Source organism: Xenopus laevis, chromosome 1S (genome assembly GCF_017654675.1).
Source record: "Xenopus laevis strain J_2021 chromosome 1S, Xenopus_laevis_v10.1, whole genome shotgun sequence".
Classification (NCBI taxonomy): domain Eukaryota; kingdom Metazoa; phylum Chordata; class Amphibia; order Anura; family Pipidae; genus Xenopus; species Xenopus laevis.
In genome coordinates, this window is record NC_054372.1 from 201,530,237 (window position 1) to 201,551,828 (window position 21,592).

Genomic DNA, 21,592 nt, shown 5'->3' on the forward strand with positions numbered 1-21,592 from the left:
GTTAGGGAATGAGAGGAGGGAATAGTTAGGGAATGAGAGGAGGGAATAGTTAGGGAATGACAGGAGGGAATAGTTAGGGAATGACAGGAGGGAATAGTTAGGGAATGACAGGAGGGAATAGTTAGGGAATGACAGGAGGGAATAGTTAGGGAATGAGAGGAGGGAATAGTTAGGGAATAAGAGGAGGGAATAGTTAGGGAATGACAGGAGGGAATAGTTAGGGAATGACAGGAGGGAATAGTTGGGGAATGAAAGGAGGGAATAGTTAGGGAATGACAGGAGGGAATAGTTAGGGAATGAGAGGAGGGAATAGTTGGGGAATGACAGGAGGGAATAGTTGGGGAATGACAGGAGGGAATAGTTAGGGAATGAGAGGAGGGAATAGTTAGGGAATGACAGGAGGGAATAGTTGGGGAATGACAGGAGGGAATAGTTGGGGAATGAGAGGAGGGAATAGTTAGGGAATGAGAGGAGGGAATAGTTAGGGAATGACAGGAGGGAATAGTTGGGGAATGACAGGAGGGAATAGTTGGGGAATGACAGGAGGGAATAGTTAGGGAATGACAGGAGGGAATAGTTGGGGAATGAGAGGAGGGAATAGTTAGGGAATGAGAGGAGGGAATAGTTAGGGAATGACAGGAGGGAATAGTTAGGGAATGACAGGAGGGAATAGTTAGGGAATGAGAGGAGGGAATAGTTAGGGAATGAGAGGAGGGAATAGTAAGGGAATGAGAGGAGGGAATAGTTAGGGAATGACAGGAGGGAATAGTTAAGGAATGAGAGGAGGGAATAGTTAGGGAATGAGAGGAGGGAATAGTTAGGGAATGACAGGAGGGAATAGTTAGGGAATGACAGGAGGGAATAGTTGGGGAATGACAGGAGGGAATAGTTAGGGAATGACAGGAGGGAATAGTTAGGGAATGACAGGAGGGAATAGTTGGGGAATGAGAGGAGGGAATAGTTAGGGAATGACAGGAGGGAATAGTTAGGGAATGACAGGAGGGAATAGTTGGGGAATGAAAGGAGGGAATAGTTAGGGAATGACAGGAGGGAATAGTTAGGGAATGAGAGGAGGGAATAGTTGGGGAATGACAGGAGGGAATAGTTGGGGAATGACAGGAGGGAATAGTTAGGGAATGAGAGGAGGGAATAGTTAGGGAATGACAGGAGGGAATAGTTGGGGAATGACAGGAGGGAATAGTTGGGGAATGAGAGGAGGGAATAGTTAGGGAATGAGAGGAGGGAATAGTTAGGGAATGACAGGAGGGAATAGTTAGGGAATGACAGGAGGGAATAGTTGGGGAATGACAGGAGGGAATAGTTAGGGAATGACAGGAGGGAATAGTTGGGGAATGAGAGGAGGGAATAGTTAGGGAATGAGAGGAGGGAATAGTTAGGGAATGACAGGAGGGAATAGTTGGGGAATGACAGGAGGGAATAGTTGGGGAATGACAGGAGGGAATAGTTAGGGAATGACAGGAGGGAATAGTTAGGGAATGAGAGGAGGGAATAGTTAGGGAATGACAGGAGGGAATAGTTAGGGAATGACAGGAGGGAATAGTTAGGGAATGAGAGGAGGGAATAGTTAGGGAATGAGAGGAGGGAATAGTAAGGGAATGAGAGGAGGGAATAGTTAGGGAATGACAGGAGGGAATAGTTAAGGAATGAGAGGAGGGAATAGTTAGGGAATGAGAGGAGGGAATAGTTAGGGAATGAGAGGAGGGAATAGTTGGGGAATGACAGGAGGGAATAGTTGGGGAATGACAGGAGGGAATAGTTAGGGAATGAGAGGAGGGAATAGTTAGGGAATGACAGGAGGGAATAGTTGGGGAATGACAGGAGGGAATAGTTGGGGAATGAGAGGAGGGAATAGTTAGGGAATGAGAGGAGGGAATAGTTAGGGAATGACAGGAGGGAATAGTTGGGGAATGACAGGAGGGAATAGTTGGGGAATGACAGGAGGGAATAGTTAGGGAATGACAGGAGGGAATAGTTGGGGAATGATAGGAGGGAATAGTTAGGGAATGAGAGGAGGGAATAGTTAGGGAATGACAGGAGGGAATAGTTGGGGAATGACAGGAGGGAATAGTTGGGGAATGACAGGAGGGAATAGTTAGGGAATGACAGGAGGGAATAGTTAGGGAATGACAGGAGGGAATAGTTAGGGAATGACAGGAGGGAATAGTTAGGGAATGACAGGAGGGAATAGTTAGGGAATGACAGGAGGGAATAGTTAGGGAATGAGAGGAGGGAATAGTTAGGGAATGACAGGAGGGAATAGTTAGGGAATGACATGAGGGAATAGTTAGGGAATGACAGGAGGGAATAGTTGGGGAATGACAGGAGGGAATAGTTAGGGAATGACAGGAGGGAATAGTTAGGGAATGACAGGAGGGAATAGTTGGGGAATGACAGGAGGGAATAGTTGGGGAATGAGAGGAGGGAATAGTTAGGGAATGAGAGGAGGGAATAGTTAGGGAATGACAGGAGGGAATAGTTAGGGAATGACAGGAGGGAATAGTTAGGGAATGACAGGAGGGAATAGTTGGGGAATGACAGGAGGGAATAGTTAGGGAATGACAGGAGGGAATAGTTAGGGAATGACAGGAGGGAATAGTTAGGGAATGAGAGGAGGGAATAGTTAGGGAATGACAGGAGGGAATAGTTAGGGAATGACAGGAGGGAATAGTTAGGGAATGACAGGAGGGAATAGTTAGGGAATGACAGGAGGGAATAGTTAGGGAATGACAGGAGGGAATAGTTAGGGAATGACAGGAGGGAATAGTTGGGGAATGACAGGAGGGAATAGTTAGGGAATGACAGGAGGGAATAGTTAGGGAATGACAGGAGGGAATAGTTAGGGAATGAGAGGAGGGAATAGTTAGGGAATGACAGGAGGGAATAGTTAGGGAATGACAGGAGGGAATAGTTAGGGAATGAGAGGAGGGAATAGTTAGGGAATGACAGGAGGGAATAGTTAGGAATGACATGAGGGAATAGTTAGGGAATGACAGGAGGGAATAGTTGGGAATGACAGGAGGAATAGTTAGGGAATGACAGGAGGGAATAGTTAGGGAATGACAGGAGGGAATAGTTAGGGAATGACAGGAGGGAATAGTTAGGGAATGACAGGAGGGAATAGTTAGGAATGAGAGGAGGGAATAGTTAGGGAATGACAGGAGGAATAGTTAGGAATGACATGAGGGAATAGTTAGGGAATGACAGGAGGGAATAGTTGGGGAATGACAGGAGGGAATAGTTAGGGAATGACAGGAGGGAATAGTTAGGGAATGACAGGAGGGAATAGTTGGGGAATGACAGGAGGGAATAGTTGGGAATGAGAGGAGGAATAGTTAGGGAATGACAGGAGGGAATAGTTGGGGAATGACAGGAGGGAATAGTTGGGGAATGAGAGGAGGGAATAGTTAGGGAATGAGAGGAGGGAATAGTTAGGGAATGACAGGAGGGAATAGTTAGGGAATGACAGGAGGGAATAGTTAGGGAATGACAGGAGGGAATAGTTAGGGAATGAGAGGAGGGAATAGTAAGGGAATGAGAGGATTCACCAGATGAAATGATGGAATAATATAAATACAGTAAAGGCAAATTCAGAACAGACAGAATGAACTGAAGGAATGTTAATATAAATGAATGAAATGTCGCTGTGTAGAACAATTGCCGCTATTCAGGACACAGTATCCACACTATGAGGAGGAGGAAAATCAGATGCGTCTCTTCCGGGCGGGATCTAAATCCCACAGAAACCTTCGTACCGCCCCCTTTGAACGCGGAACTCCACACTGCGAGTACCAATATGGCCGCTATACACGCCCACTTTTCTTTAATTGGCTTAAACTTTCATGTGACCGTAAGTTCTTCCTTTCATTGGTCCGTAACCAAATAACTTGAACAAGGACCAGGAAGACAGGTAATGCTAAACTTGGGGTTCAATTTGTGGAACGTATGTGTGAGTGATTAAGTGAGTGAGTGAGTTGTGTGTAACGGGTGCTCGACTGTGAGAGCCACAGAGAGTGTGCGGTGTGGAGGCTGAGGCTGCTGTGAGAGAGACCACGTGTTACTGAGAGGCGGAGCGAGTCTTGTGAGGAAATGAGAGCGACTCTGTGTCTCTTACACTTAGTCTGTTTTATTCCTTCTGTTCTGTCCCTCACACTCCTGTACTGACACTGCCGGGGGTACAACTTGTGTGTGTGTCATATATAGACTCCTGTGTGTCATTCCTTTCTACTCACCGACCCCTCTCTTCCCTCAGAACTTCTATTGGCCTAAGCACAAGCCTGACTTCTACAGGGAACTCTGAGTATCACTCATGTATTATAAGGGATAATGTACCCCCTACTGTAAATGATAAGGATATTAGAAGTCACTGAGGGGTTGTTCTGTGACCATATAAAGGCACAAGGCTGCAGGCTGAGTTATACAGGGAACTCTGAGTATCACTCATGTATTATAAGGGATAATGTACCCCCTACTGTAAATGATAAGGATATTAGAAGTCACTGAGGGGTTGTTCTGTGACCATATAAAGGCACAAGCTGCAGGCTGAGTTATACAGGGAACTCTGAGTATCACTCATGTATTATAAGGGATAATGTACCCCCTACTGTAAATGATAAGGATATTAGAAGTCACTGAGGGTTGTTCTGTGACCATATAAAGGCACCAAGGCTGCAGGCTGAGTTATACAGGGAACTCTGAGTATCACTCATGTATTATAAGGGATAATGTACCCCCTACTGTAAATGATAAGGATATTAGAAGTCACTGAGGGTTGTTCTGTGACCATATAAAGGCACAAGGCTGCAGGCTGAGTTATACAGGGAACTCTGAGTATCACTCATGTATTATAAGGGATCATGACCCCCTACTGTAAATGATAAGGATATTAGAAGTCACTGAGGGGTTGTTCTGTGACCATATAAAGGCACAAGGCTGCAGGCTGAGTTATACAGGGAACTCTGAGTATCACTCATGTATAATAAGGGATAATGTACCCCCTACTGTAAATGATAAGGATATTAGAAGTCACTGAGGGGTTGTTCTGTGACCATATAAAGACACAAGGCTGCAGGCTGAGTTATACAGGGAACTCTGAGTATCACTCATGTATAATAAGGGATAATGTACCCCCTACTGTAAATGATAAGGATATTAGAAGTCACTGAGGGGTTGTTCTGTGACCATATAAAGGCACAAGGCTGCAGGCTGAGTTATACAGGGAACTCTGAGTATCACTCATGTATTATAAGGATAATGTACCCCCTACTGTAAATGATAAGATATTAGAAGTCACTGAGGGGTTGTTCTGTGACCATATAAAGACACAAGGCTGCAGGCTGAGTTATACAGGGAACTCTGAGTATCACTCATGTATTATAAGGGATAATGTACCCCCTACTGTAAATGATAAGGATATTAGAAGTCACTGAGGGGTTGTTCTGTGACCATATAAAGGCACAAGGCTGCAGGCTGAGTTATACAGGGAACTCTGAGTATCACTCATGTATTATAAGGATAATGTACCCCTACTGTAAATGATAAGGATATTAGAAGTCACTGAGGGTCTGTGACCATATAAAGACACAAGCTGCAGGCTGAGTTATACAGGGAACTCTGAGTATCACTCATGTATTATAAGGGATCATGTACCCCTACTGTAAATGATAAGGATATTAGAAGTCACTGAGGGGTTGTTCTGTGACCATATAAAGGCACAAGGCTGCACTGAGTTATACAGAGAACTCTGAGTATCACTCATGTATTATAAGGATAATGTACCCCCTACTGTAAATCATAAGGATATTAGAAGTCACTGAGGGGTTGTTCTGTGACCATATAAAGACACAAGGCTGCAGGCTGAGTTATACAGGGAACTCTGAGTCACTCATGTATTATAAGGGATAATGTACCCCTACTGTAAATGATAAGGATATAGAAGTCACTGAGGGTTTGTTCTGTGACCATATAAAGGCACAAGGCTGCAGGCTGAGTTATACAGGGAAGTCTGAGTATCACTCATATTATAAGGGATCATGTACCCCCTACTGTAAATGATAAGGATATTAGAAGTCACTGAGGGGTTGTTCTGTGACCATATAAAGGCACAAGGCTGCAGGCTGAGTTATACAGGGAAGTCTGAGTATCACTCATGTATTATAAGGGATCATGTACCCCCTACTGTAAATGATAAGGATATTATGACTTGGTTTATGCTAAGGGGCCTAGCAAAGGTCAATTGGGGTAAGATTTGGAGTGAGCTGTTGTAGCCAATCAGAAACAGGGTGGTTGAAGTTCAGGGCCAAGCTAATTAGAGAGAGCAATAAACTTGAGTGCAATTGTTCCTATATACCAGGGATCCCCAACCTTTTGAACCCGTGAGCAACATTCAGAAGTAAAAGGAGGTGGGGAGCAACACTAGCATGAAAATATTTCATGGGGAGCCAAATAAGGACTGTGATTGGCTATTTGGTAGGCTATGAGGACTGACAGCCTATAGGAGACTCTATTTGGCAGTACAACTGGTTTTTATACAACCAAAACTTGTCTCCAAAACAGGAATTTAAAAAATAATCACCTGCTTTGAGGCCACTGGGAGCAACATCCAAGGGGTTGGAGAGCAACATGTTACTCACGAGCTACTGGTTGGGGATCACTGCTATATACTATCAATGAATTTATTTGCTGTACAATCTCATTCTTGTGATTATAGATGACGTCTTAGATGGAGTTTCCCGGCTCCCTGTTCCCCTCGTTCTACAGTGAGGGGCCCTGTGCTAGGGAGGCTCCCAGTGACCTCTCTGTGTTTGGATTCGGGGGACACGGCACAGTTGAACCCAGTAACAGCAGACAGGTGAGGATCAGTAGAGAATGATTATCAGGACATGGGGTACAGGTGGTACAATTGTAGGGGTCCCTCCTAGTGTGAGGTCCATAAAGACAAATATTTAGTGCTGTTCAGTGTCTCACTAGGGGAGCTAATGGATAAGGGGGTTTATCTGGCATCTCTGGGGATTAGTGAAACACAGGGATCATATAATGGTTTAGTGGTAGTGCAAGAGCTGGGGGCGGGGCTTACACACTCCTTACACACCTTGTTGTTCTATTCACAGGATGGTTACAAGTTCATTCCCCTGTACACGAGAACTGCAGAGAGATGGAAAGCAACCGGCCCTGCACCAATCCCACTGCTGCCTCCCAACCATGGTAACCAGTCCCCTCCTCCTCCTCTAATATTATACATGATTGGTTCACTCTGGGCCGACCAATAAAAAACATGTGACTTTGGGCCCTTATTTAAAGGACCAGTAACATCAAATGTTTTTTTAAAAAAAATTCGTTCCTATACAACGAAAAAAAAACACCAACACAAATTAAACTTTAAAAAAGCAAAGCCTTTATTAAGAAATAACTTACAGAAACTCCACTTTCTGCCCTCTTGAGAAAAGGCGACATCCATCCAGCGGTGCTCGATTTCTCCTCCCTGGCTTGCCTCTCCCTCGCTCCTCCAGCTCATGCCGCTCTCACACGTGGTCACACTGACACTTTTTTTGATGTTACTGGTCCTTTAATGTTACACTGCTGATTGCAGCCATTATACCCAGAGCATAAATACATGTTCATAATAATAATAATAAAGAGCAGACGCTGGACTCTCATTTTAGTCTCCTCCCCATAACACGTGTAAGCCACTCCCACTGCGCACACAATGCACTTATATTTGGGGGTCACATTGTTTTCATTGTTCCCTGGCAGGTCGTGAGATTCCTCCGGTGTTTGTATCTGACATTGTACAAGAAACAAGTAAAAGGGTCACTATGAGAAATACTCTTGTGAGGAAAAGCAAAGTACAACTGGATTTCACTAAGCAGGTTAGTAACGGACCCCCACCCTATTCCCATATTTGCTACTTACTGTGTGTGTACAACCCCCCCATCCACCCACTCTCTCATTAATCACTCCCTGCTGTCTGTACCCCTAAATTCTATCCTACTCCTATCTTACTAAATGCTCTATACCCCCTCTAACCACATCATATGCTTTTCCATGGTTCATTTTAATGAATGAAGAACTTTAGTCCAACAAAGGATTCAAGTAATGATGCAGTAACTGATTATTTGGGCTTATTGTACATCTGAGAGGTAACCGACCCAGACTTGCACCTCCCTGTCAGTTAAATAAACATTTAAAATAAGTGAATGTGAAACTGACGAGGGGGCTATTCTAAGCATTTTTGTAATGTACAGTCATTATTGATTTATTTTTAATTCCAAGATATTGAGGGATACATGTACTGTTTATATGAATGATATAAACTTCATCATCCAGTGCAGTAGAAGTGAACTACAGGAGGGCGGTAGATCTATCACATTATTTTAATTTAAATGGTCTGTCTCTTTAAATAACCCTTTATTGACATGCTGCAGGCCTGATTGGTGCTCAGGCAAATCTTTGGAAGCCCACAGAGTACTTCTATGGATAATTTGGCCAGCAACACAGTTGTGTAGAAACCAGTGCAGTCTGCAGCATCCATCTTCTCTATTCAAATGGCATTTTGCTCCGCTTTCTCTTCAAGGTTCCTTTGTTCTGCTTATGAAGCAGCCATGTCTTACCAGTAATTGTCTCTCAGAGAGTGAACTCTCCTTGTGGGTGTGGGTTTCCTGTACCTTGTGAGGCTGGGCTTTGGGTATAAAAGGGAACCCCCTGTCACGTCCAAGTACTAATTTAAAGGGATACTGTCATGGGAAAATTTTTTTTTTTTCAAAATGAATCAGTTAATAGTGCTGCTCCAGCAGAATTCTGCACTGAAATCCATTTCTCAAAAGAGCAAACAGATTTTTTTATATTCAATTTTGAAATCTGACATGGAGCTAGACATATTGTCAATTTCCCAGCTGCTCCAAGTCATGTGACTTGTGCTCTGATAAACTTCAATCACTCTTTACTGCTGTACTGCAAGTTGGAGTGATATCACCCTCTCCCTTTTTCCCCCCAGCAGCCAAACAACAGAACAATGGGAAGGTAACCAGATAGCAGTTCCCTAACACAAGATAACAGCTGCCTGGTAGATCTAAGAACAGCACTCAATAGTAAAATCCAGGTCCCACTGAGACACATTCAGTTACATTGAGAAGGAAAAACAGCAGCCTGCCAGAAAGCATTTCTCTCCTGAAGTGCAGGCACAAGTCACATGACTGGGGGCAGCTGGGAAATTGACAATATGTCTAGCCCCATGTCAGATTTCAAAATTGAATATAAAAAAATCTGTTTGCTCTTTTGAGAAATGGATTTCAGTGCAGAATTCTGCTGGAACAGCACTATTAACTGATTCATTTTGAAAAAATTTTTTTCCCATGACAGTATCCCTTTAAACTAGGAGGCACACAATCGGATCTTGTGAGAACTCCCAGAGATGAGATGGAATCAAACTTTCTGTCTGGGTTCTCTAAGTTAGGACATTTTTGGAGGCTTCCCTTGGTTGGGGATTGCAATTCATGGGTAAATAGTTTCTCCATACACTCCTATGACTTTGGCAGCAGATATCCCAGTGGTACAGATGGGACCCGTCCTGGGCCAACGGCTGAGACACCCCTGCTTAAGGTACCCCGTTTTTAGCTTCTCTCCAGCTTCTCCCTCTTCACACAGGGACATTTATATTGAGGCACAAGTCTCTATGACAAGACTTGCTGAGACCAAACGATTATTCTTATAGTTTATTTAAAATGTTACAATTAGTTTAATCAGATTGTGTAGAGATATATTTACTAAACAACAATTACATAAAAACAGACAGTAGTAACCCCACACTATCTGATTATTTTATTATTCTAGAATTGATTTAAAATTTAATTTTTAAGTTACCCTTAGGGGCAAATTCATCAAGGGTCGAATTAACCCTCGATATTCGACTGGGAATGAAAATACTTCGAATATCGAAGTCGAAGGATTTTGCGCAAATACTGCGATCGTACGATCGAAGGAATAATCGTTCGATCGAACGATTAATTCCTTCGAATTGAAGGATTTCAATCCAACGATCGAAGGATTATCCTTCGACCAAAAAAACTTAGCCAAGCCTATGGGGACCTTCGACTATCGAATGGTCGAATAGTGGAACGATTTTTAGTTCGAATCATTCGATTCGAAGTCGCCCATTCGATGGTCGAAGTAGCCAAAAAAACACTTCGAAATTCGACGTTTTTTTACTTCGAATCCTTCACTCGAAGTTAATGAATTGGCCCCTTTGTGCAATCAATTCAGTGCTAGTGCGATTACCATTAATGTATCTGCTTTTATATTTTAAATAGGGATTCGGTTCGGGATTCGGCCAGGATTCGGCCTTTCTCAGCAGGATTCGGATTCGGCCGAATCCTTCTGCCCAGCCGAACCGAATCCGAATATGCATATGCAAATTAGGGGCGGGAGGGAAATTGCATGACTTTTTGTCAGAAAACAAGGAAGTAAAAAATGTTTTCCCCTTACCACCCCTAATTTGCATATGCAAATTATGGTTCGGATTCGGTTCGGTATTCGAAGGATTCGGGGGTTCGTCCGAATCCAAAAAAGTGGATTCGGTGCATCCCTAATTTTAAATAATTAAAAAAAAAAGCCTTCAGCACTGATCACGGCGCTTCATAACCGCACAAGGGTGTGGGCTAATATTATATAATATTATTAGCACTGGCACCTTAATTAATTGATGGTTTAAAATGCATTTATAATAACTTGATATTATATTGAAGTACCGACACTTTAATAAATGAACTATAGTTGATGGTTAAAGTCATAAATTAATTGATGGTTATACTGATAAATGAATTGGTTGTCGTGCTAGCACTGAATTGATTGCACAAATTACCAAGCACTGTCACCAATTGATGCACTTTAAGGGTAACTTAAATTTTAAATCAATTCTGGAATAAAAAAATAATCAGATAGTGTGGGGTTACTACTGTCTGTTTTTATATAATAAGACATGCTGAGGCCACACAGCAGACTCCGGGCAAAGACTCGGCCTCCCAAAATCCTTTTTTAAACTTCTTTAGTGTAGACGTGGTGCAGAGTTCAATAAAGAGGCAGTTTTTTGTGTCAGTTAGCAGCTACACGAATACATTCTAGTTCTACCAATGATTATTAATGAATTAGATCAGATGGAATGATGACTCTTGGGCTGTGAGAAACATACAGATCATTAGGTGCAAGTCAATTTGAAAGGGCAACACGAGAAAAGAGCTGTGTATGTAACATCTTCTCAAGGCAGAAGCCAGTTCTGGGTGCAAATGTGACAGTTTTGCACTTGCCCTTTTTTTCAAGGGCAATCATTGCTGATCACTTAACCCAGATGGCTTGCAAAGAATAGAGCTCCTAGTTATTCCAGAACTATTAGGGTAGAACTACACAGGCGTTTTGACATCCGATACCTTCCGTTCCGATGCGAGGAAACGAAGGTTCACGTCAGATGCACTGAATCTAAGGTAAGTAATAGGAACGTCGGACGTTGTCGCAGCACACATACAACGCGACTGTCAGATGAAGACACAACATGCAGCGTTTACATCCGTCAGTAGCGTCTTATGTACGCTGCGACAATGTCCAACATTCCTATTACTTACCTTAGATTAGGATCCTTAGATTAGGATGTCAAAACATCTGTGTAGTTCTATCCTAAAACTCCTCAGAACCTCCCACCAAGGCACTTGGTAAACTCTCTAAGAGACATCAGCCCAAAAACATCACAGATGAATAAATTAATCTGGATCCTAAAATCCCCTCCCCAGAACACCATGTATCCAGTCCCTGATGAATACCAAGCCCTATGTGACAAACTCCCAAGGTTAAATTCTCTAAACACAGATTAATGTTGTGTGGAAAACCTCAGCAGTTGTAGCCTTGCTAGTGAAATAATTGTATTGGTTTAAAGAGGCAATTGGTTATTGGGGAAAGTCTCAGAGACCGACATCTGGGGGTATTGTGCTTTAATACAGAGACTTATATCATCATTTCCACAGAAGTGCTCAAGTGCATGATATTCATAGAGTTAAAGGAAGAGCAATGCTGGTACATTCCCACATGGATCACCATTGCTATGGATGTCAGACTTTGGAACTGGGGGCAAATAAGGGGGTGATCTGACCGGTCCAAATCTGCTCAAATAGAGAAATTGTTACAGTTTTCTCGCTCAGTGCTATAGCTGCAACACTGACTTTTGACTTGATAATAAGAAGCTAACAATATAAATGCTGCTGTATCTTTGCACAATCTGTCACCAAGCTTCACATTTTCCTCTGCAATGTCCATGTTCTTCTCCAAGGCCTCAGCCCAATCTCGGGTGTTTTTTAAGGTCAAAAGGTGCAACAACTAGAGAGATTGTATCATCTATCATAGGGTGTAGTTCTAATTCTTCCCACTGCTCTGACAGTGATAAACATATTGCTGGCACCCACTCTTTAGGTTCACTTATTACTAATGATGAGCAAAATTGTTCACCAGGTTTCACTGCGAAAAAGACGCCCAGCGACTCCAATGGGCGAAAAAAAAGGTTGTGTGTCAAAAATTTGTTGCATATAGACGCAAATAAACTGTCCAGATTCAGCCATCACTAATTATCACCACTGATCAGTCTCCTCCAGATTTATTAGAACCTAGAGCCAGAGTTGTCTTGGGACCTTCTATTTTGAGTCACCTCTTGTAGTGAAACATTCTCCACTTGGTAAGGTATCTAATAGGTGTTTCTTTAGGCCATTCACTCCCAGCACTTTATGTCCTAAGGTGCTGTTCCAGCACATTAACTTGATGATCATACTATACTTGCCTGTCCATCTCTGGCCCTCTCTGTGTCACTCTCACATGCCCAAGCCAGGGTCAGTAGAAGGCAGAGCCTCCATAATTCTGCTTATCTGTTGAGCAAGTTGGGTGCCATGCCTGTAGCCTGCTGTCTGCATCACAGTTTGCTTCTGGAGGCAGTTCATACATTCAGGTTATCTCAATTCACCTGTATAAATCACACTGGGATAGGTTTACACAACAGATAAAATATGGACAATAACTAACCTGCTGCAATAAAACCCCATTTTATTCTACTTCTTTGATAATAAGTTTTCTGGAGCTTTATCCTAATTTTATACAACTGTTTGGCAGCTCCTACCCATGCATAGATATAAAGAAAACAAATGTTCTAATGTGGACTCATTTGTAATCTCCTCTCTCTTCTTACCTTTCCTATATGTGTCCCTTCTTGTCTTCAGCTGGGCAATTTCTCATTGGATCACAGTGACACAGCCTTCCAGTGTATGGGGCAACTGCTGGAACCTCACTGCTACCTGGGGGATAAAGATGTTTATGTGAGTAACTTGAACTGACCCGTCACTTACATACAGGCAGGTGCTATGTACTCTAGGGACAATCATTGAGTAGCTACAGCAGGGAGACAGTCCCTAATATCATATGCATTTGGCAGAGACTAGTCCAACTCATAGGGGGAAGTGATGGTTACTAATCAGACCCATACAAGAAAGGGACAGAAGGGTTGATTTACTAAGGCTTCTAGGAAAGACTTAAACCTGATGATATGTTTGTATACAGTTAAATAATATGTTTGTAAAATTAAATCTGATATGTTTGTAAACAGCTAAATTATATGTTTGTATACAGTTAAATATGTTTGTAAACAGTTAAGTGATATGTTTGTTAACCATTAAATCTGATGATATGTTTGTAAACAGTTACATGATATGTTTGTAAACAGTTAAACGATATGTTTGTAAACAGTTAAATGATATGTTTGTATACAGTTAAATCTGATATGTTTGTAAACAGTTAAATGATATGTTTGTATACAGAGGCAGGTGAGACTCAATACAAAGAAAATGACGGGGATGCTGCAGTCCCTGCGCCATGCTGTACACAGAGAGTGAGTTCATTTTTTGACTTCCTGCACTTCCACTTCCTGTTTCCTATGTTTTTCTGCTTAACCACATCCTCTGGTATTTCCTGTTTGTTTTCCACATTTCTTTTTTCCCCTGGTTTCTCTCTCGCTCCTTTTCTTGCTCCTTTTCTCTCTCTTTCAATCTGTCCTTTCTACCCTATACCACAGCTATATTCCTCTCTCTCCCCTCAACTGTTGCTCCTTCTCCCCCATTACCTAATTAAACACTTCTCTTCTCCCTCCAGTTGCCCCTTTTCTTACTCTGACTCCCAGCTGCGATGCCTCTCATTCCTGGCATGTGATTGGCTCCAGGACATACCCCCAGCGATGCTGGCTCAGCGTGTCCATCAGGGATTGGCAGATGAGTGGAGACAACTGCAGTACAACACTCAGAACACTGGGGGAGCTCTGTCTTACGCTGCATATCCTCAGGGGCACTACGGATGTTTAATCTTCCCACAAGGAGAAGCAATGAATGAGTTACGTATCCTTACATTAACACTACTGTTTGAGCTGGTGAAACTGTGTGAGATGGGCCCCTCTGTGTGATTTTTATCCCAAAAGATTCCTTAACATCAATCAGATTTCCAGCAGGTTAAAGTAAATGTGGAAAGTGGGGGTCACACGGTGAAAATACTAGAAGATCCGGCCGTGTTTGAACTTAATGGAAGAATCCAACAAGTGTCCTCAGACAAATCGGGTTCATCAGAAGAAGGTGAGGGGTGGAGGAGTAAGGTTATTGGGTTACAATAGAGAGCTGAAAGCACCCAGGCACTCCTTGTAATGATTGGAATTTACTATTTAATGCCACTCCGATTATTGCCCACAAAGATGCCACTATCTGACATTCCTGACAATCCTGTGCTTCCTACTTTGTGGAAAATTGTGTGGGGTTTTCCCGACCCCAATCCGCCCTCCCTCAGCCCGTGCCCAACTTCCGGGTTCCTTTTATAGACGCCCACCGATGATGTCACAAAAGGGGTGGGGGTATGGGGCCGGCCCACACATCACTAGTTGGGGGCCCTTTGCAGTTTTAGCACAATAATGGAAATAACCTGACTGCACAGAACTCTGAACTCAACCCAATTGAACCCCTGTGGAATGAATTGAAACCCCAACTGTGAGTCTGATCCCCAACATCACTGCCCAACCTCACTAATGCTCTTGTGTCTGAATGGAAGCAACTCCCACTAACAATGATCAACATCTAGTGGAAACCTTCCCAGTTACAGCAGCAAAGCGTGGGCAACTTCAACCCCCCCCCCTTGGGTTGGAAATGAGATGTTGGGTGGGCATAACGTTTATCAGTGTTTATCAGTCTCTTCAGGTGTTTATGGGGGAGCCTTTGCTCCTCAGTGATCTCTCACTGCCTGTGTGTCTGCTGCTGTGTATATACATAATATTATATCATTATATGATCTGATAGGAATGTTCACTGGCAGTGGGGGTGAAACTATAGGACGGCAATCTCCCCCCCCCCACACACACACAAAAAATCGCCCCTTTCCCCACTGCCATTGCTGGCCCCCTCCACTTGTGTCCCTGCCACTTGTGCTGCAGTAGGGGAGCAGCTGGGGAGGGGAATGCGAGAGAAATGGCGCATCTGATAGAGGTAAAGCCACACAAATCCTTGTTATCTGGGCCATGACCCACAACTGGGATAGAATGGTTTGCCAGTTCTAGTCTCCAGTGAAACAGAACACGAAGGAAAACCCAGCTGCCTGTATATAGTGTTGCTCCTGATCTGGTCTCAGCTCCCAGTCAGCTTGAGAATGTGCAGCGTAATGTCAGACACATGAAATGGACTTCTCTCTCCCACCCTCTAGTTCTGGTAGGAGTTCGCTCCAACTACCACTTGGCCTCCTGGAAATTCTCCTCCCAAGATCCCCCGAGATCCCTTCAGGTGATTAATACTCAGAGCCCCAGTACCTGTATCAATGTCAGGTAAGTACTGCTCCCTCCCCTCATATAGTTATAAATGTTACACATTATTCTTTATGGTCAAATTCGTATTATTTCCTCTTTCCCTCTCCTACTTGTCCAGCAGGGAACCCCTTATCCACTCATTATGTTTCCTCTCTGTCTCACAGCCCTTACCTGCCCGGGGAGCTGTGTGTGTGCACTGAACATGGGGGTCTCTATCTGTGGAATGTGGAGACCGGGTAAGTAGGGGGGAGTCTTGCGCTTTTATTCCAATTATAAAACAACCGCTTTTCTTATTGGTTTGGCTCCTAGTCTGACCTTCCACTATTGGCTTACCCCCACTCTAATCCTTTATTTTCTGACCAAACTTTTCCTGATGCACCAAAATAATAATTCATCTTACTCCCACCCCTCTCCTGCTTAATCTCAGCCCAAATATCCTGCTCAATCTTCCAGTACCTCGTGACCTCTAGCTTTAACCTTCTGTACCTACTTTACTGCCAGTCTGACTTTCTATTTCTAGTTGAGGTCATGGTCTAACCTACCTCTGCTGATTGAGCCCATTGGGCATCCTTCCCCAATTTGAACTTCTCTATGCTGTTGGGTTCTGAGCTGGCCCTGTATGCTAATTTACTGGCCAAACCTGCTTCCAGTTTTTTGGGGGGGTCAAAGCCTGACTGACTCCTGCAGGATGAGCTTCAACCAACCTTACTTTCCCACTGCAGGTGGGACTCCAGGTTCAGCCTACCATGACAGCCTATAGGTCGACTCCCCTGCTGATTTTGCCCCTCCTCTTTCTTATTTCCCACAGGCTGAACCTGCTTCGTAATGATTCTGACACCCTGTTTTTCCGTGATGATCTTGACTGGAGGTGGGGTGATTACACTTCCCACCCACGGGTGCTGACGTATGCAGACAGGACTGGAGTTCAGTCTGTGGACATAAGGGTATCATTCCTTTGCCCACCAAAACCTCACAGCCTAAATATACCCCCAATCATCTGGTACCTAATGGGATCAGTGTGATATACAACTGTACCAGAAACTGCCTCGGCTTAAAGGGCAATAGCACATTTATATCTTCATCAGCAGAACAGTATGTGGGGCACGCAGTGTCGAGTATGAGGGGCACGCAGTGTCGAGTATGTGGGGCACGCAGAGGAGAGCATGAGGGGCACACAGGGCAGAGTATGAGGGGCACGCAGAGGAGAGCATGAGGGGCACACAGGGCAGAGTATGAGGGGCACGCAGAGGAGAGCATGAGGGGCACACAGAGGAGAGTATGAGGGGCACGCAGAGGAGAGTATGAGGGGCACGCAGAGGAGAGTATGAGGGGCACGCAGAGGAGAGTATGAGGGGCACGCAGAGGAGAGCATGAGGGGCACGCAGAGGAGAGCATGAGGGGCACGCAGGGTAGAGTATGAGGGGCATACTCTTAATGGGGCCAACATACTGGAGAGGTTTATTGGTTGTTCAGCTGTAGGAATGTTTCTTACCCCATTTAGCCAAGTTTTCTCTGTTCATTATCTCTGTCTCTTCATTTCCAGGTACCTGATGCTCAGGGGTTGGACATTTTCCGTATTGGACAAGAAGCTTCATGTCAGAGGGGGGAGAGAGTCATCTTACCCCGCTGCCTGAGAGAGGAGAACCCAGCGCACTGCCTCATTACTACCCAGGTATCAGTACCTAGTGCCCGGCCCCATTACTACTCGGGTATCAATATCCAGCGCACTGCCTCATTACTACCCAGGTATCAACACCCAGTGCCGGCCTCATTACTACCCAGGTATCAACACCCAGTGCCCGGCCTCATTACTACCCAGGTATCAACACCCAGTGCCCGGCCTCATTACTACCCAGGTATCAGTACCTAGTGCCCGGCCTCATTACTACCCAGGTATCAATATCCAGCGCACTGCCTCATTACTACCCAGGTATCAATATCCAGCGCCCTGCCTCATTACTACCCAGGTATCAGTACCTAGTGCCCGGCCTCATTACTACCCAGGTATCAACACCCAGTGCCCGGCCTCATTACTACCCAGGTATCAACACCCAGTGCCCAGCCTCATTACTACCCAGGTATCAACACCCAGTGCCCAGCCTCATTACTACCCAGGTATCAACACCCAGTGCCCGGCCTCATTACTACCCAGGTATCAACACCCAGTGCCCAGCCTCATTACTACCCAGGTATCAATATCCAGCGCCCCGCCTCATTACTACCCAGGTATCAACACCCAGTGCCCGGCCTCATTACTACCCAGGTATATGTTGTCAGGAAGTCAGCACTGCTTCAGTGGTCCCCAGTTAATGATACTCCTATACTGAGGTTTGAGAGTAACTGTGCCTCATTACTCCTCTGTTGAGTTCTGCAAATGGATGATTACTATGTGATGCACTGTGAGTGGGACTGTAACACTGTATAATAGACCTAGTGCAGTATTGCCTATACTCTAAGCCTTCTTTCTCTTACCCACAGTTCTCAGTGTACATCATGGATGAGCGATTTCCATTGGTTCCTCTCCTGAAATGGGATCACATGTTCCAATCTCCACCATCCTTTGCCCAGATTATCCCTTGTAGACAAAGCAGCCGATCCAACAAGGTTGTACTGGGAAGCCAGCGGGGAGAGACCCTCATGCTGCAGTATACAGGTACCTGAGATAGAACCCCCCACAACCCAGGTATGAAAAAGTCATGTGTCAGTAATGCACAGGGGCTGATCTGCCTGTACCATGAGAGGGGGAAAGCTGCCCTGTGTCTGATTGAGGTGCAGGACTCGGTGCTGTCAAGTGCAACAGATCTCTGGACATGACAAGAACAGGGCTTCTTATGCCTCATGTTCCCCAGCACTGACCTTCTTGCCTCTCTTGATGGTGCCCCTCAAAAAGGGGCAGCATAACATACACAGAGACCCCCAGCTCTTGGCACACCATTGTAATGCTCACACAGCAAGGGGAGGCATCTGATTGGCTCTAACTCTGTGTGACCTTCTCCTCTCTATCCATTTGAATGATAGATCCTATTCTGGTCTTCTGTTTTGTAGAGATCTGATTGGCTGCGTGTGTGGCTCTGCCTCTTTGTTCCAAATGTCCCTTTTCCTTTTTGCATGGGAAGTGTCTGTTTGGGCCAAGTGTGGCTGCTTCGTGTCATCAGGAATTGTTTGCTACGGACTTTCTCTTTCCAGGTGGGACCCTGTCTCCATTACAGATGCTCTTCCCCACCCTGAGTGTCCCTCAGCCCTCACAATGCCTGGCCCACCTGCCTCCGTTACAGCCCCTCCATCATGACTATGTGGCACAGAGGCTTGCATCTCCGGGAGCGGGTAAGTGCCATCACTAGGGGTGGAATCGTAGGTGAATGGGTTGGTACTTATCTTATTGTCCTTTTGTTTTCTCTGCTCCCGCAGGATTGGCTGCAGCCCACATGACATCAGACCAGGATTCTATTATGGTCTTTAGCTTGACAGACCCTGGAGATCTCTTCTATCAGACCCTGGTGCACCAACCCCCTGACAGTCCAGAAGATTCTGACCAAGGGGAGGGTCAAAGGCATCCCACCCATCAGCATACTTCAGCACACCCCCTGTCCAATCACAATGCAGAATCCATTTCTACCCATGAAGAAGGACAGACTGTACCAGGAGATGGCAGCACTGAAAGTCTCCCAGTACAGGACCGTACAATTTGCTCTCTGTCTTCTCAGTCAGACCCCAACTCTCAAAATGGCTCTGCCCATGAAGCTAATGGGGCTGCCCAATCTACAAACCTTCAGACAGAAAACAGGACGGGTATTTCCCATCTCAGTTCCAAGTCTCTGCGCTGCCTACAGCGGTGGCTACGTGCCCTTAACCAGGAACTGAAGCCAAAGGGCCCCAGCCGCCCTAAGTTTGGAATAAAGAAATTCTTGAAGAGTCTGGAAGTGAGCGAATCAGACTCTGGCAAATCTGTTTCGGCCTCAGACGAGCTGCGCAGGACTCTCCTAGAAAGTATGAGGCATGGGAATCTGGTGCAGCTAAATACCCCACTGGTGTCTGGAGCTTTAGAGCCTGTGTGTCCCCAAACCTGGAAGGACCCACTAAGCCAGAGGCTGACAGCTGCATGGAACGGGCAGTTGGGCTTCTGGTGGGAGGACTACCTTGGACTGAACCGACAGAGCAAAGTGCAGTCTCTGAGAGAGCGACGCAGGAGGCAGAAGTTGCAGAGGGCAAGATCTTGCAGCAGGTTGTCTGGGAGCTTCACCTCGTCCCTCAGTCTGGACTCCAGTACCTACGATCAGAGTTCTGCCTGGTCTGTCTATAGTGAACCTCTCTCTGAACCAGAACCCATTCCCACAGGCAGCAAGCGAATGAGGAGCCCTCCCCCAGATCACCAGTCTAGTTGGACTGATACACAGGAATCCATGGATGCTACAGAGACTCAGCATAGAGAATTGGGGCACAAGAGTTGGCCAGAAGATGGCAACTCCCAGACACCCAATGACAGCTCTTCCCTCCTGTCTTCCCAGTCCCTGAATTTTAGGGGAATCCCACGTGAGAGGAGGAAAACCGTCCGAGATTTCATCTCTCTCCTGGGTAACCCCAGTGAACCCCAAACCCACGCTAGGAACGCTCCTGCCTCCTCCTTCCCTTCTCAGACCATTTCCCTCTCGCAGCAGTCTCAGTCGCTCTCCCAGAGGTCTCAATCCCGATCCCAGCAGTCAAAAAAGAGACCCCGAATGGGATTCTGATCCTAAATACCAACCCATGAAAGGCTCTGGGGTTTTTGCAAAACAGGTTCAGAAACCGCTGTGCTGCAAGGTTTATTTAACACAACATGTTTGGAGCAAGGTGGCTCTTTATCAAGTGTTAGTGCACATATTACATCAGGTAATTATATCCCTCTGGCAAATAAGGTCACTGCAATGGGGATATTCAAGCCTGACCTCCCAAGTCCATAGTGGTCACAAGTCCATGAAGCCTACAGAGCCCAAATGGCTACAAAACCCTTTCGTATTTTCTACTAAATCCAATCAGTTTAATCAGACAATAATACTGCCAGTGTTACCTACCAGTATGGCGTTGATATAATGTGGTGAGTTGTATTTATATCCTATTCACAATATAGGGCAGCAGTAGCATTTCCCACTAAAGGAAGAGAGAGTACAGATTAGTCAACAAGTAATAATAGAAATAAACGACCAGTTTATAGGAAGCATGCTGTACTCCATTGGTCATTTGTACATGCTTGATATATATATATAATAAAGTACATTTTTTTTTATAGTTTTTTGACCTTTAAGTAATTTTCTGATGTCCCCTCCAATCTGTGTTACCTCTACTATTTCCAACCACTTTAAAGGGATCCTGTCATCGGAAAACATGTTTTTTTCAAAACGCATCAGTTAATAGTGCTCCTCCAGCAGAATTCTGCACTGAAATCCATTTCTCAAAAGAGCAAACAGATTTTTTTATATTCAATTTTGAAATCTGACATGGGGCTAGAAATTTTGTCAATTTCTTAGCTGCCCCCAGTCATGTGACTTGTGCCTGCACTTTAGGAGAGAAATGCTTTCTGGCAGGCTGCTGTTTTTCCTTCTCAATGTAACTGAAGGTGTCTCAGTGGGACCTGGATTTTACTATTGAGTGTTGTTCTTAGATCTACCAGGCAGCTGTTATATTGTGTTAGGGAGCTGTTATCTGGTTACCTTCCCATTGTTCTGTTGTTTGGCTGCTGGGGGGGGGGGGGTG

The 21,592-nt window shown here is 44.8% G+C and overlaps 1 protein-coding gene across 2 annotated transcripts; it reads left to right on the forward strand.

Moving 5' to 3' along the window:
• Positions 1-3,825: 3,825 nt before the first annotated feature.
• LOC108705080 (TATA box-binding protein-associated factor, RNA polymerase I, subunit C) lies at positions 3,826-21,127 on the forward strand. 2 transcript variants are annotated; one of them, XM_041580724.1, is made up of 15 exons: positions 3,826-3,928; positions 6,728-6,868; positions 7,128-7,221; positions 7,771-7,886; positions 13,260-13,355; positions 13,854-13,924; positions 14,185-14,423; positions 14,523-14,654; positions 15,766-15,883; positions 16,030-16,101; positions 16,674-16,809; positions 17,409-17,537; positions 18,344-18,518; positions 19,052-19,189; positions 19,274-21,127. In XM_041580724.1, exons 2-15 carry the CDS (start codon positions 6,740-6,742, stop codon positions 20,590-20,592), a joined length of 2,964 nt encoding a protein of 987 aa, XP_041436658.1. In that variant the 5' UTR covers positions 3,826-3,928; positions 6,728-6,739; the 3' UTR covers positions 20,593-21,127. The 2 variants fall into 2 exon arrangements, with proteins under 2 accessions (XP_041436658.1, XP_041436659.1); XM_041580725.1 differs by lacking the exon at positions 3,826-3,928 and adding an exon at positions 3,976-4,099.
• Positions 21,128-21,592: the final 465 nt, after the last annotated feature.